The 15935-nt window shown below is 36.7% G+C and overlaps 2 protein-coding genes across 11 annotated transcripts; both read left to right on the plus strand.

Annotated features, from left to right (window-relative positions):
• Nucleotides 1–1200: 1200 nt before the first annotated feature.
• LOC126613628 (general transcription and DNA repair factor IIH subunit TFB2-like) lies at nucleotides 1201–3008 on the plus strand. The gene is made up of 5 exons (XM_050281214.1): nucleotides 1201–1795; nucleotides 1901–2031; nucleotides 2249–2358; nucleotides 2618–2701; nucleotides 2827–3008. Exons 2-5 carry the CDS (start codon nucleotides 1938–1940, stop codon nucleotides 2932–2934), a joined length of 396 nt encoding a protein of 131 aa, XP_050137171.1. The 5' UTR covers nucleotides 1201–1795; nucleotides 1901–1937; the 3' UTR covers nucleotides 2935–3008.
• Nucleotides 3002–9586, plus strand: LOC126613626 (uncharacterized). 10 transcript variants are annotated; one of them, XM_050281205.1, is made up of 12 exons: nucleotides 3002–3107; nucleotides 3203–3302; nucleotides 3394–3456; nucleotides 4366–4455; nucleotides 6091–6207; nucleotides 6347–6407; nucleotides 7299–7357; nucleotides 7562–7647; nucleotides 7764–7833; nucleotides 8199–8321; nucleotides 8467–8581; nucleotides 9486–9586. In XM_050281205.1, exons 2-9 carry the CDS (start codon nucleotides 3243–3245, stop codon nucleotides 7825–7827), a joined length of 600 nt encoding a protein of 199 aa, XP_050137162.1. In that variant the 5' UTR covers nucleotides 3002–3107; nucleotides 3203–3242; the 3' UTR covers nucleotides 7828–7833; nucleotides 8199–8321; nucleotides 8467–8581; nucleotides 9486–9586. The 10 variants fall into 10 exon arrangements, with proteins under 10 accessions (XP_050137162.1, XP_050137161.1, XP_050137159.1 ...); XM_050281204.1 differs by having other exon boundaries at nucleotides 8221–8321; XM_050281202.1 differs by having other exon boundaries at nucleotides 7771–7833.
• The last annotated feature ends 6349 nt before the right edge of the window (nucleotides 9587–15935 follow it).

Raw genomic sequence — 15935 nt, forward strand, 5'->3', positions numbered from 1 at the left:
TGGTCCTAGCATCAAATTGAAAAAGGAAACAAAGGCAGACAACGTTGTTGATGAAATGGTCAAGTGGGGGAGAAGAATGTGGATTGAATAAAAGCAATTATGTCACATCCTCCTACACTCCTACTTGTACGAGGATTGTAATTAAAATTCAGGCTCAGTAGCGTCATGGATTTTTTTTTCACTTTTTTTTAGTTTTTTACTCAATTATTTTTATTTATGACTATTAGATTGAATAAATTATACATAATTAGTGGTCAGAATCAAACATGAATGTGTAAAAAGTTAAAAAAACAAGTGTGTGAATGTTACTTTCCAAAAATATTTGTAAAGTTGGTCATGTATTAAACACATTGTGTATACATTTAATAAACGCAAAACTGAGCGCAGTGACGTTTAAGTTTATATAGTCAACCCCACTTATTAGAATAAGACTTTGTTGTTGTTGTTATTATCCATTCAATAAGTTCATGATTGTAGCGTAATAAACTGGTGATGCGATATTATCTATTCTAAAATTGAAGGGGGGACGGCACTGTAGCTGCCTCATTCATTGCCACTCGATTTCACCCTATTTACAACAATACCGGCCGAATTGCATGGGTTGGGAGGGTGATTCTCAAAATTTCAGAGGGTGATTTTGTCCTTTGAGGTCAATTCGTCCCCCCTCGATTTTGCTTTATTTACAAAAAAACCATGGCATTTGGGGCTGGGTTGGAACGTAGTTATTACAAGTTAGGAGGGTAATTTTGTCCTGTACGCTTGAGACGGATTGGGGTGGGTTTGGGTATGCTGTCATTCAGTGAGGGTTTCGGGGATGGGAGGCCATGCCTCCGATAGATAGAGAGGGAGAGACAGCGAGAGAGAGAGGGAGAGGGATCCTGGCATGGGTGAGTGGAAGGGAAACAGTGAGAGAAAGAGAGAGGGAGGGGTTGGATGATGAACAGAGCCGAGTAAGGTCCCCTCAGTTCATGAATCACTCTGGATCGTCCGTTCCCTTTTGCATGTCGGATCAATGGCTGGATTTCGAAAGCTAAGTTCCATTTTTTATTCCATTCTTTGCTGTTACCATAGATGTGAACTGTTGGGTTAGGTTTTGGGGGTTCCTTTGTTTCGTTTTCTCTCATTTTCTCTCATTTTCTCTCATTTTGGGGATGCATCTCTCTGTTCTGTGCATTGTCTTCTGTTTTAAGGTCAGTTTTCTTCTTCTTTTTTGTGACTTTTTTTTTGGGATTTTCAGTTTGTTGATCTTTCACTCTGTATTTAGATTTTTCGTTCGTGAATGATTAAATGGGTATTGGGTTTTGGTGGTTGAAAATATGTTTTTTTTTTCTGCTTAAGCTTCTTGCTCATTTTCCTGGGATTTTTGGTTTTCGCTTGCACAAGGGTAAAGAGAACACTAAAATCTCAGGTTAAATGGGTATTGGGTTTTGGTGGTTTAAAATATGATGTTTTTCTGCTTAAGCTTCTTGCTCATTTTTCCGGGATTTTTGGTTTTCGGTTGCAAGGGTAAAGAGAATGCTAAAATCTTAGAAATTGGTATTGGCAATTGTATTAATGCATTTGCATTTTCGTTGGTTTGCAGTATAGGTGCATTGAGACCTAAAAATATTTGCGTGAACTTCATCGTTGAGGATGCCTCTTCTCGAGTCTTCTGCTTCATTCCGTTTCTCTCATCCAAAAAATTAATCGCTGCTTCTCAAACTCTCTCTGTCTCGCACCGCCACACCAGGCGCCGCAGCCGCTCAAAGGCTTGGGTCTCCAAAGGCGACGTTTTGTAAAACCCTCCCCACTCAAGGCAAGTAATTTCATGCCCAATTTGGAATTTAAATCTATTTATTTTTTATATGTATGTATGTATAGAATGTGATTTGATGATGTGTGTTTGCTGATTTTGGTGCAGATACAACTTCGTATTGTTCCCAAGGGATGTATTGAAGATGGGGATGCCAACTTATAGCTTTTCAATTCAAACATCACATTTGACTTCCATGGCGGAAGAAGGTTTTGATTTCAATGCCTGCATATATAATGGTAAACCTCCCCTGTGAAGTTTTGGTGTTTAATTTCACTCTCCAATTTCTAATTTTGTGGAATATGATTTTACCCACGTTAATATTTTTATGAAAACTAGAGAAGTTACATTAGTTAAGAAATTGTCTCGATGAATTTGGGAAAGTGTAATTTGGGATTCTGCAAGTCTAACTTTTGATGTTGTTCTGATATTTTGTGTTTTTTTTTTCCTTCACAGTAGCTATGTTGGTCTCTCCTCACCTCTCCTTTTTGGCGCAGGAGCGTGGATTAGATTCTGCATATTTGATTTCATTCCTGGTAGAACTTAGTTTTCATGTTAACGGCGAGGTATTAGTTATATGCTCTTTATACATGACTATTCCTTTGCCGTAGCATATGCTTTATTGAATTCCTCCATATTTGTTTTTGGCTTATAGTTATTTCCAACTAAAATATGAATAGTGCTGCAGTAAATGTTGCCATAAGAACTTCTCATAGTATTCATTTTTTTATTTCTTTTGTAGAAAAGTGTTTTCTTCCACATGGAAAGTTTCTACCTGGAATTAATCTCTCACCTCTTGATTCTATTCTCTTTTTTGTGTGTCAGGCATATAACATAAATACATTCAATGAGAGGCAAAATAATATAGTCAAGGATCTTGCAGATTTGGGACCGATCAAACTTCAGCAGGTTATACTTTTGTGATTTATTCTTGGTATAACATGCACTAAATTGGTAATAATTTCCCAGATGACAGTTTTAACCATTTCCTGACCTCAAGTTTTAAATTTCTATCTTTTTGTGTACTTATCCAGGGAAGGAAAGACAGTTGGTTTATACCTACTAACTTAGCTACTAATCTTTTAGTTAGCTTGACAGACTCATCATTGAGGAAACAAGTTGGTTATTTGTACTCATTCTAGCTTTGTCTCTAATTGTTTATTCCACAACTAATTCCTAATCATCAAGAAAACTGATCTCCCCTTTTAGGTACAATTGCATGTTTTAGTGGAAACAAACTTCAGGCTCTATGCCTACTCAACATCTAAACTACATTGTGAAATTTTGTATTTTCCTAGCTGCTCTCCCCTTTTAGGTACAATTGCATGTTTTAGTTTGATTTTAGGGAGCTCTTGCAATGGAATCTTCCCCTTTTGCAATATATTGAACATAAGACCTACACCCACGCAGGGGCGGATCGACGTTGGGACAAAGTTGGTCAGTTGACCACATGGACGCCGGAAAGTTGGCTAGGGAGAGCACCCAAATTGTTTCCCGCATCTTGGTTAAGGTCTGTACTGAATCTTGCTGCTTTGGAACATTTCTTTTAATTGTAAATAAGAAGTGTGTTAAATGTTTATGAGTGTTGTATTGATGTGCAGGCACTGAAGGCAATGCTGTCTCCTGACTTCAGCCTTTGTCTCTGCTTAATTCCAGAAAGAGTGGTATAGTTCTCTCATTTGCTTTCTCCTTTAAGTTTAGTACATACTCGGTTACAATTTCTTTATTTTCTTTCACATGGGTGACCGGGGTTTCAAATAGGTTGTGCATTCTGTGTGTGCGAGCCAGAATTGTAGTATGGTTTTCAAGTTGCATGTATTTTAATATCTCATTAGTTTCTGATTCTCTCTTTTATCATCTCCACGAATTCCGTTATCAAAATTTGAGATATTTTTGGATGTGAATGTTATTCAACGTTGGCCAACGAAGGTCATTCAGCTAATTCCGTCTATTGTGTACTCTAATTCTTTATTAGCAAATGGATGAACAGTTTAAGACACTAATTGTTTTATCTCACTACTTGGAATTATGTTTGTCTCTGTATCCAAACATTTGGCATGTTGTTAGTTTAGGTCAGAGGAACTCATAGCCACACACCTTACCAGCAACAATTTTCATTTTAAGGAAAATTAATGGAAAGGGCTCCAAAACTTTGCATTTTAATAAAAAAACCATCTAATAACTTTATGTAATGACAAGGACAAAAAGAAAAAAACATAAAATATAAACATGTGTGCCCAACGCGCGTTAGGTTTCATAAACAGTGTAGTACTGTTCCTCTGTCATCTTTTTTGCTGAGGATTTCTTTTGAACCTTGCGGAATCAAAAAGACAACTTGAGAGCCCAAGTTTGAATTTTTTGCTACTTAATAGTGAATTTGTAGCACAATAGAAATATGTGGAATGATATTTTTGCCTTTCAATTCTAATTGGCAATATGCTGCATATTTAATTTCAGGTTGCATTATTTTTGTTATTATGTATATTCTTGATTCATGATTGTAGATGAAGATGGTTGATATTGATACACATTATCTGTCTGTTTTTGGTTTTCCGTTTATTTAATTTGGATAGGGTTTTGGAAAATTATCTTTGGTTGCGGCATTGGCGGCTCAGTTGGCTGCAAGTATAGTCCAGGCAGGCACAAAAGAGATCACTACTAAGGTATTTTTCTATCCATTCTTAAATTTGTTAGATGCTAGACGATTGCTTTGCTACTGGTGTTAGCATTTACAAAACATATTGAGGAAGTATTCTGAATTTGGACACATTATGCTAATGGTGTCTTTAATGTAATCCCATCTTTTGGACACATTATGCTAATGGTAATCTCATCATGCTTAATTACCATTCTTTCTTCATGTCATTATTTTCAAAGCATTACCATATTAGATAGGTGGTGTTAGCACAGAATCCCATGTGTATGTTAGGCTGTTTTATTAATATCATGATCTGAACATGAGGGATTAGCACAGTAATCATACTCAGTAATCATGTTATGCATGACATCAAGGCCTGTACTATTAACTTCCAATGGTTGACGAATTTGGAATTTGTTCATCGAATTGGGTTTTCTGGAGTTTTTGAGTTCTTGGATCTATTCGAGATTTTAAATGGGATTTTCCTTTATTACACTATAATTTTGTGCTTAGGAGACCATCTGAAGCCGCTTGAATTTTTTTGCGCAGGAACTTTTTAATAGAGCTTTAAGCTCTTCTTATTCTGTTTCAATTGTTAGCTTCTGTTTAGTGTGCTGTTGGTTTTGTTGTTAGGTTGCTGGCATTGTTTGTTAATTATTATTAACAAGTTTTTGTTGTGTGATTTGAATTTGAACGAAATTAGTAAACACAACAGAGAAAAGTTTAGCGCAAAGTTTTGTCCTGTGTTTTCAGCCATTGATCTATAGTAGGACAGTTAGAGTCTCCAGTTTTGTAGATTCTTTTAGATTTTGATTCTTGAATTTCAGTTTCTTCATGACCGACAATTTGAGGTTCAGTTATACTTACAAATGTAATGGACCTTACAAGAATGCTTATCAAAAACTATGTATGTTATAAAATAAAAATAATCACAGAAATTTTGCTCCCCTAATTGGTCATTAGGTTGTTGTTTTTCTTTAACATCTGAAGAACATTATATCAAAGACATCTAAACTTTTAAATGTGTCATAATTGATCATCAGATTAAATCTAAGTGCCATAGTTGAAAAATCTTGGGATTCAAAGTTATGGCGCCAACAGTACCACCACACCCAAATATATGAATAGAAATATAGTCACTATAGGCTAACTAAAGAACTCAGGCTTGAACATAAACCAGGGCATAAGACACTTACCAAACTTTTCAAATGACTCAATTGTTCACTTAACTTGATAACTACTTCCTGCAATTGATAAATCACATCATTAGATGCAATAAAAAATACATGAAAGTGAAATGCACTTAATTTGATTTGTACTTTGTTTTCTTATACGCCCTACTGTTACGGGATTAAATTTAACAAACATCCATACTAACAGCTTCTGTTTTCAAAATTTGTGAAAACCAGCTGTGATCTGTTGAAGGAAAGTTCAGAAAAGAAAATACCTCTACATACCGAAGATTATGTCTAACTTTAGCATACTTGAAGCCGGTATGCTATGCCATCAGTTGCTTCTAATTTTGTAAACAGTTAATACTATCTTAAAATCGAAATTATGAATCCTTATAATTGAAATGCCAATGATTCAAAGCTCATGATTGAATTATTATAGTTATGTAAGATTTATTGAATACTTTTTTTCAAACTGTTTCTCGCAGCGGAATCACTGCCACCAACAGCTATGGCTGCACAGTTCGTCGTTGTCCAGTATTCCTCCGAAATTCCACTATCTCTCTTTACTCTCTCTCCGACTCAGTGCGTCTCTATTCTTCCAGGTACACACCCATATCTATATCCCAAATGACTCTTTATATGTATCTATTTGTTAGATAAGGATTTTGCCTTTTGGGTTCAATTTTATCTGTTGTCTGCATTGGATTTGATGTCTTCTCAGTCCTTATTTTTTTTATCCAGCAATGGAGCTTGCATTATCGCTTGAGAAATTGGCAAATGAAAGCTGCTTCACTTGCACAGTGTAAAACATTCATTGTTATTGTATGATGTCTTCTTAATATAAGATGATTAGGTGTAGGTGATTATATTTTGTACCAGTAACATCGATTGGTTCGTGTTGTGAATTAACAATTATGTGATTGTGAGACAATTGTACAAAGATAAAGTATTGGATTGTTGTTTGGTGTGGGTGCAAATTGTGCCGGAGAAATTATTTTGCTTAGTGCTTTGGAGCATCAGTTTTGAAAAACATATGGTCAAGTCAGAGAAAAATGTTAGTTATGTGCTTATATACTGTAAATATGCTTGGGCTGGTATATATATTTCCACATATTGTATTGGTAGCCACAAACATTTGTGTTTTATCCGGCAGTGTGATGCCATTTTTATCCCAACAGATTCTGGAAGTGATCTCTGTTTCTGTTATCAAATGTTGTGTAGTTTCCTTTTTTTTTTTTCTTCTTTTGGCTGGAAAGTGATGGAGAAGATAAAATTTGAAAGACACAGTTGGCGTGTTTACCTGCTATTGATTAATTCTTGGCTACCTTTACCATCTTTTGAAAGCTGTGGATGGGCTGAATGATAACATGTTAACAGTAGTTTTAAACCAATATGATCTTACCCCATTTCGAAAGCAAATTAAAGAAATAATGATGGGCATGCATGTTAAAAATATTATGAATTTAAAAAGGTGAAACCCAACTCACAACTGCTACCTGTTTAGTTTAACACAACTTTCCTCTGCTTGGTTGTTGAGAAAATGTTGGGAAACAGAGGAACTCAATTTGAGTGCTATTATTTGGATGGATGCTTATTTTGACGAGCTTATTAAGTCTTGGATAATTTATGAACTTAAGATCTTCAACTTTAGTATTTAAGAAGTAATGCGTTATTTTTTTTTTTTTGTGTGCAGCGGTTAAAGAAGAGTGGGAGGAAACTTTAGAAAAGATTAAGGAAGGTGAATTGATCATGGTATTTAAGTTTTAACAATTCAATTTCTTAAAATTGGGTAAATGCTGGCATTTAATAGTACTTTGAAGATGGATTTTTGACAGAGTTTTGACTCTCCATGCGCATTTTTTTATTTAGTCTTTGGCAAGCCATCATATATGATAAATAAAATAATTGGGTTTTAGTAAATATTGATTTTATAAAATTCTGTGTTTAAATTTCTAGGTTCTGATGAATTCTCATTTAGAGTTGGTGACTACCAATCAACTCACCATCAACTTTAGATCAAGATTGAACTATGCCTTAAATGTGTAAGTCATGTTTTTCATTCTATTTTGTTGATTTTTTCATCACAATTTATTAAAAAGTTGGGATATCAGTTAATTTTTAGTCTTGGATTTTAACTTTTTATTTGTATTTCTGGAAGATTGCAGAAAACTTGCATTAAGATTCAACTCTTTGATTCAAAGGACCTTAGGATTGAAGGCTGAATTATTGTAAGTCTGTCTTCTGTCACAGGTTTACCCATATTTTTATTTCCAATCATTTCTTGACACTATATTAGTAATCCCAATTATTATAGGGAATTAACAGATTAAGATCTATTTAGACAGTCGACTCTGTGTTGTCTCAAGGTGATTTATGCTTATTTCTCCATTTGTTACGGATGAGTGGATGCCTATGATTAAGTGAAAGTGAAATCTAAGAGTTTTTAATTTAAATGCACTCATTTAACACTCACGTTTATCTGATTGAGTAGATGAAAAAAAAGGGAAACATGGATTATGTATGCACCTTCATTTTGTTTTCTTATACGTCCTACTGTTAAAAGATTAAATTTAACAGACATTCATACTAACAGCTTCGGTTTTCAAAATTTGTAGAAACCAGTTGTGATCTGTTGCAGGAAAGATTCAGAAAGGAAAACATCTCTACATACTGAAGATTATGTCTACTTTAGCATACTTGAAGCCTTTTGAAGCCGGTATGCTATGCCATCAGCTGCTTCTAATTTTGTAAACAGTTAATACTATCTTAAAATTGAAATGCCAATGATTCGAAGCTCATGACTGAATTATTATATTTCTGCAAGATTTATTGAATACTTTTTTTCAAATTGTCTCTCGCAGCGGAATCACCGCCACCAACAGCTATGGCTGCGCAGTTTGTCGTCGTCCAGTATTCCTCCGAAATTCCACCATCTCTCTTTACTCTCTTTGACTCATTGCATCTCTATTCTTCCAGGTACACCCATATCTATATCCCAAACGACTCTTTATATGTATCTATTAGTTATGTGCTTATATACTGTAAGGATGCTTGGGCTGGTATATATATTTCCACATATTGTATGGGTAGCCACAAGCATTTGTGTTTTATCCGGCAGTGTGATGCCATTTTTATCCAAACAGGAACAGGTTCTGGAAGTGATCTCTGTTTCTGTTATCAAATGTGTGTAGTTTCCTATTTTTTTTCTTCTTTTGGCTGGAAGTAATGGAGAAGATAAAATTTGAAAGACAGTTGTGGTAATCCTTGAGATAAAAGTAGATGATCCAAGGATTAAAACATATATTTCAAGGAATTAATGTTGGATGCAAAGAACAATGTTACAGTTTCACTATCATATATCCAAATATCGTAAGTTTGGGACTTAACGTAAGCTATAGTTAGCAAGACCACTTACAAGTTATAAATGTATTTTTTTCCCCGGGGGGGGGGGGGGGGGGTGGGTGGGGAAGCAATTGAAAAACTTGATATCACCTTTGCATTTGTATGTTATCAATGTAAAGATTATTCTTTTGATCAGTTAGATGTCACAGTTTTTATAATCAATGCTTTGGTTAACTATAAATCCACACACCATTTTCATAAGATTTGTTTTTCTGCCAACATATTAATTTTGCTCAATGATTGAATATTTTTTATAGAAATGATGTAATGGGTTAATCTAAATTTCCGAACTGAACTCTTACATGACTACTACTGCACATGCTCCTATTTTTGGTTGTTGGGTTTTATTTTTATTTCATTTTTTGGTAAATGCAATTGTTGGTTTTGCAAAGAACTGACTTTTGTCTTATTTATAGTTCTCTATGCATGTAGTTTCACCTTTTTTTATCTCGAGTATCTGGTTGGCTTTATTTATCAGTCCCAGGGTTGTGATTCTGGATGCTGACATGATTAACCACCGGTTGGTGTTCCTTGGGAACTTGGTGCGGAGAAATGCAAGCATGTTGCAGCGTATTATGGGAATATTACTACAACTTTTTTTCCCCTTTCTATAAATGATACTAGATTTTAACCGAGACCAGATTGTATTAATCAAACAAAAGCATTGTTACAAGATTCTTTTCCATCAAAAAAAGACTAGGTATCCATACTGTATGGTTATTTTCTTTATAGTATAAACCTTTTGAATCAACCATTGAATTGGTTTTGGAGTTTTCGTTTGATCAGAGAGATAGAGTGTTTTTTTGGGTGAAAGTTTTAATCAGTGAGACTTGGAAGAAAATGGAAGAATTTTCCTTTTCTATGCTCTAAGAATTAGACTCTATGCATTCTTACTGTTTAATGCTGAGAGTTTCTATTTTGTTATATTATAATGGAACCAATGCATGTTTACTTCGACTACATGAGGAGCTTCGGAGTTGAATTTCATGAGTTTTTTTAGGAAGGAATAAAAGCAGAAATTGAAGTTGTATTAGGTCCGTGTGGAGAGCTACGGTATCCTTATCCTGAACGGCATGGTTGGAAATATCCTGGTATTGGTGAATTCCAGGTACCTTAATAAATGGTGATCCCTCCTTTCATTAGTGGCATGCATAATAGCTAGGGACTGACGGTTATTTCTAAATGTTAAGTTAATAGCCCTTCATTCATCTGTGGTTATGACCTTAAGCATGTAGCTCATTTGATTTTGTACTTCTATTTGAACTTTGAAGTAGTTCTCTGATTCAACCTGGTTTGGTGCAGTGTTATGACCGATACTTGATGAAGAATCTGACGCAGGCTGCAAAAGCAAGGGGCCACTCCTTCTGGGCCAGAGTACCAGATAGTGCAGGTTCTTATAATTCCCAACCACATGAGACGGTTTTTCCGTGACGGAGGTGATTATGATAGCTACTATGGCAGTTTCTTTCTTAATTGGTACTCCTGTGTGTTGATTGATCATGGTGATCGGGTATATGAATCCTAGAGCACCATTGCGCTTGGTAGATATAGGATCCTTATTGAATGATACAAAAAAACTCAATCTTTTCTATCTATTGGTTACTGGTAATTTGGATTGGTGTCTGAGATTTAGAGAATGGCTCGCATCTTTAATTTCTGTTTCCTTCATTATTACTGTTTTCAATATTTTTACTGCTGGGTATTGATGATTTGTAGTCTGTGAGGGCTTCAATCTGTTGGAATTTTGAATGGTTATTGCTTCATTGGAATTTGGGTGGTCCAAATTTTGAATTAGAAGAAAACCCATTTGATTAATATTTTAGGTGGATTGGCTCTGTTTGTTTCGTCTGTTATTTCTTCCCCAGTTGGAAAGTGGAAGCCCCAACTTTGAGCTCAGAGCTTGAATTTCTCAATCATTCGTTTCTCTGCACTCTCATCAGTTCACTCTCTGAGGAACTAGGTACTTATCTAGCTCTAACAAGTAATACTCCATTTAATTGCTTAATTGAGGTTTTTTGTTTCTCTTTTTCGCTCTTTCATCAGTTCACTGGCTTTTTTGTTTCTCCTGATCCTTCTTAATTATCATCTATTAATCTTTCCATTCATAATGAAGCTTAAATGTCAACCTGTTTTGAGGTAGCCACGTGAACCATTGCAAGAAATGTGCTGCTGACTCGGGATTTGACATTGCAGGTTTCATTGACTTCCTATCATGTGCTTGCTTATTTTTTATTATCTGATTTTAAACTTTTAACAGCATAAAGCTTATGAAAATTCAAATGTATTTGACCACGATATAATTTTAGAGGATTTAAAAAGTTTTGGTGGATGTAGAAGAATGTTTTAAGTCTAACATATTTTAATGTGGACTATCCTTTTATTTGGGTCAATTTACATTGTCAATCATTGATAATATTAATGTTGCAATCCTTGATTCCCAATGAAGAATGTCTGTTTTGTATCAATCATTATTGGAAGGAAAACAGAGGCGAGAGAAACATTAGCTGTGTAATAGTTTTACTAAACAAACAGAATTATATCACACATTTTGTATCCTATAGCTCATCACAGTAATCATAGTTGGTCAGTTTAATTATTAGCAGCTAATAAGTGTTTGTAAAGAAGTGTAGCCATGGGAATTTAAACAAATTCAAATTTATAGATTCAAATGGGCCAAGGTTGATGTGGTAAGGAATTTATGGACAGTTGGACACACACAGATATATATATATATATTAGTCCACCCTATACGTATTCTTTTGTCAAGCATTTCCAAAGTTCTACTAGCTTAGATACTGGTTGTTTTTCAGAAATCAAACATGCAAAATTTCTATGCATGTTTTAAAATTGGTTGTAGGAAGTACGCTTCTAAGTGGACATTCTGTGTGAAGGTTGTTTTGGTCAGATATGCAATAGAAATTTGCGTCATTGGGGAGTCTGGTGTCTGTCAATGTTTAATGGGCTTCTAGCTTTAAAACCCCACAATTAGCAAGCAAGGCGAGGCTTAAATTGTGGTCATGTGGTTGGTTATTGATTTTTTCTCATGATGATTCCAATGTTTCTTTACGTAGAGCTCATGATTGTATATCATGGGCTTCCAATAATAAAAAAATCTTAACACACGATAAGAGTGCTTCCACTTTGTTAAGGTGTTTTCTTTTCTCAATAGCAATGAACCATTCAGCCTACATTTATTTATTTGAGAAAACTTTAGAATTAGTCTTTGAAATTTTTACTCTAGCATCTCTTCAAGAATAAAAGAACAATTACCAAATTAAAATCCCTATAGACATTGCTTATATCTTCATCTCCGTAAGACCCTAATCCAGAATTCCCAGGGATGCAAAAGATTCCACATCTGTTTGGTCATTTTGCTAAATTTCATTAGATTTGGCCCTCAAATTTGAAAAAGCTTTCATCTTGCTGTAAATTTAAGTCTTTTCTCTCTGTGTTGGTCCATCTCCTTATATTTGAAAGTCTCAGAATTGCTATTGGATTTATTGTGTTTGGGAATTTCAGGATTTTGGATTTTGGTCGGTTTAGGTTGCTGCAGATGAACTCCGCCTATGTCTTACATGGCCGGTCCCAAGCCCGGATAAAGGAGGAGGGGGAGGGCGTCAGGTAGTCGACAGCCGGCACTCCATGATCACGTCGAATCCTTATGAAAATGAATCCAGAACAAAATCGCGCTAAAGCTAGGGCGTCACCCGTAAGTGGCGCGCTGTGTGGCCCGAGCACAGTGATAAGTGAGCAAGGGTCGCTGTATCTCCATCGGCACCCGGATGCAGTGTTAAATGAGCAAGGGGGCCATAGAAACTTCTTTTCGAACGACTCCACTCAAAGTTGTTTGGGAGCATATGCTCCTATCAACTTTACCCGGGACACACAAAAGAAGTACTTTGATCCTATTAGACGGGGGAGGGTGAAGAAGCTAGGACAGAAGGGTAGAGTTCAAGAGAGCAAAATGCGTTTAGGAACGTGGAATATAGGAACCTTAACGGGAAAATCTATGGAAGTAGTGGAAGTTATGGTGAGGAGAAGGATAAATATTATGTGCCTACAAGAAACTAAGTGGGTTGGTAGTAAGGCAAAGGATCTAGAAAACTCAGGGTTTAAACTTTGGTATTCGGGCACAAATAGAACGAGAAACGGTGTTGGCATCATCGTGGACAAGACCTTGGTACAAGATGTTGTAGATGTCAAGAGGGTAGGAGATAGAATCATGGCAATCAAGATTGTAATAGGACAAGAACTTATCAATGTGATTAGTGCGTACGCACCTCAAGTAGGGTTGGATACGAGTTCGAAGGAGAAATTTTGGGAAGATCTTGGAGACTTGGTGCAAGGAATTGCTCAGACGGAGAAGTTATTTATAGGAGGAGATTTAAATGGACACGTGGGCAGGAAGACAGGCAACTATGGAGGTTTTCATGGTGGCCATGGTTTTGGGGAGAGAAACGAGGATGGGGAAGCTATCTTGGATTTTGCAATGGCATATGATCTCTTCTTAGCCAACACCTTCTTTAAGAAGAGAGAAGAACATGTGATCACCTACAAGAGTGGGTCGTCAAAAACACAAATAGATTTTCTTCTAATGAGGAAAGGGGATCGTATAACTTGTAAGGATTGCAAAGTTATACTAGGAGAGAGCATGGCTAATCAACATCGCTTGTTGGTGATGGATGTACATATCAAAAGAGTAAGACAAAAGAACAAGACTTGGAAGTGCCCAAGGACTAGATGGTGGAATCTAAAAGAAGAAAAACAAGCCATTTTCAAAGAGAAGGTAATCACCCAATGTGTGTGGGATAGAGAGGGGGAAGCTAGCCAAATGTGGGATTCCATGGCTAGTTGTATCCGAAAAGTAGCAAAAGAGGTATTAGGAGAGTCCAAGGGCTTTGCCCCACACCAAAAGGAATCTTGGTGGTGGAATGAGGAGGTACAAACAAAGGTGAAGGCTAAGAAGGAATGTTGTAAAGCCTTATACAAGGAGAGGACCGATGAAAATGGTGAAAGGTATAGAAAAGCGAAGCAAGAGGCGAAGAAAGCTGTCAGAGAAGCTAAGTTAGCGGCTTACGACGATATGTATAAACGACTAGATACCAAAGAAGGAGAGTTGGATATCTATAAACTATCTAGAGCAAGGGAAAAGAAGACAACGGACCTAAACCAAGTGAGGTGCATCAAGGATGAGGATGGAAAGGTTCTTGCTACAGAGAACGCGGTTAAAGACAGATGGAGAGGTTATTTTCATAATCTCTTCAATGAAGGACATGAAATGAGTGCTTCTTTAGGGGAGTTGAGTAACTCAGAAGAGTGTAGAAACTACTCTTTTTATCGTCGAATCCGGAAGGAAGAAGTGGTTGTAGCTTTGAAGAAGATGAAGCATAAAAAAGCAATAGGCCCAGACGATATACCAATCGAAGTGTGGAAACTTTTGGGAGAGACAGGTATAACATGGCTCACTGACCTTTTCAATAGGATTTTGAAAACGAAGAAGATGCCAAATGAGTGGCGAACGAGCACTTTGGTGCCTATCTACAAGAATAAGGGCGACGTACAAAATTGCATGAACTATAGGGGTATTAAGCTAATGAGTCATACAATGAAGCTCTGGGAGAGAGTCATTGAGCATAGATTGAGGCAAGAGACACGGGTTTCGGACAACCAATTCGGGTTCATGCCAGGGCGCTCAACCATGGAGGCAATCTATCTCTTACGAAGATTGATGGAAAGATATAGAGATGAGAAAAAGGATTTACACATGGTCTTTATAGATTTGGAAAAAGCGTATGATAGGGTCCCAAGAGACATTCTTTGGAGGATTTTAGAGAAGAAAGGAGTACGAGTAGCATATATCCAAGCTATAAAGGATATGTATGAAGGAGCAAAGACTGCCGTAAGAACTCATGAAGGACAAACCGAAAGCTTTCCCATAACTGTAGGATTACATCAAGGCTCATCCTTAAGTCCTTACCTTTTTGCGTTGGTAATGGATGAGTTAACAGGACATATTCAAGATGATATTCCTTGGTGTATGCTGTTCGCAGACGATATAGTGTTGATAGATGAAACTCAGGAAGGGGTAAATGCAAAGCTTAACCTTTGGAGAGAAGTGTTGGAATCTAAAGGTCTTCGCCTAAGCCGATCAAAGACAGAATATATGGAGTGCAAGTTCAGTGCAAATGGAGGCCAAAACGAGTTAGGGGTGAGGATCGGAGATCAAGAAATACCAAAGAGCGACCGTTTTCGTTACCTAGGATCTATCTTGCAAAAGAATGGAGAATTAGATGGAGATCTCAACCATAGAATACAAGCTGGATGGATGAAGTGGAAGAGTGCATCCGGCGTGTTATGTGACCGCCGTATGCCACTGAAGCTCAAGGGAAAATTTTATAGGACGGCAATAAGGCCGGCGATGCTATATGGCACAGAATGTTGGGCGGTGAAACATCAACACGTACACAAAATGGGTGTAGCGGAGATGAGGATGCTTCGTTGGATGTGTGGGCACACGAGAAAGGATAAGATTAGGAATGAGGATATCCGGGGTAAAGTAGGAGTAGCCGAAATTGAAGGAAAGATGAGAGAAAATCGGTTACGGTGGTTTGGACATGTGCAAAGAATGCCTACTGACGCTCCGATTAGAAGATGCGACTATGGGACAGAGGTTCAAGGCCGAAGGGGTAGAGGAAGACCTAGGAAAACTTTGGAAGAGACTCTAAGAAAAGACTTAGAGTACTTGGATCTAACGAAGGACATGACACAGGATCGAGCACAATGGCGTTCTAAGATTCATATAGCCGATCCCACTCAGTGACTTGGATTTTCCAAGTCTCCAACCGAGAAGTTTTCCTCACTCGGAAAATTAAGGGAACACTACCCCAACCTACATGCTCCACTCAGAAAGCTTCAACATACAAGCTTC

This window comes from Malus sylvestris, assembly GCF_916048215.2.
Source record: "Malus sylvestris chromosome 14 unlocalized genomic scaffold, drMalSylv7.2 SUPER_14_unloc_1, whole genome shotgun sequence".
Taxonomy (NCBI): Eukaryota; Viridiplantae; Streptophyta; class Magnoliopsida; order Rosales; family Rosaceae; genus Malus; species Malus sylvestris.

Bases quoted from the DNA above. Each gene is read 5' to 3' on its own strand.
- LOC126613628 (XM_050281214.1), top strand. From the start codon at position 1,938: ATGGGGATGCCAACTTATAGCTTTTCAATTCAAACATCACATTTGACT. The intron at 2,359-2,617 runs GTATTAGTTATA...TTTGTGTGTCAG, and splicing joins GTTTTCATGTTAACGGCGAG to GCATATAACATAAATACATT. The intron at 2,702-2,826 runs GTTATACTTTTG...GTACTTATCCAG, and splicing joins GACCGATCAAACTTCAGCAG to GGAAGGAAAGACAGTTGGTT.
- LOC126613626 (XM_050281202.1), top strand. From the start codon at position 3,243: ATGGACGCCGGAAAGTTGGCTAGGGAGAGCACCCAAATTGTTTCCCGC. The intron at 3,303-3,393 runs GTCTGTACTGAA...ATTGATGTGCAG, and splicing joins TTTCCCGCATCTTGGTTAAG to GCACTGAAGGCAATGCTGTC. The intron at 7,648-7,770 runs GTAAGTCATGTT...GGAAGATTGCAG, and splicing joins TTGAACTATGCCTTAAATGT to AAAACTTGCATTAAGATTCA.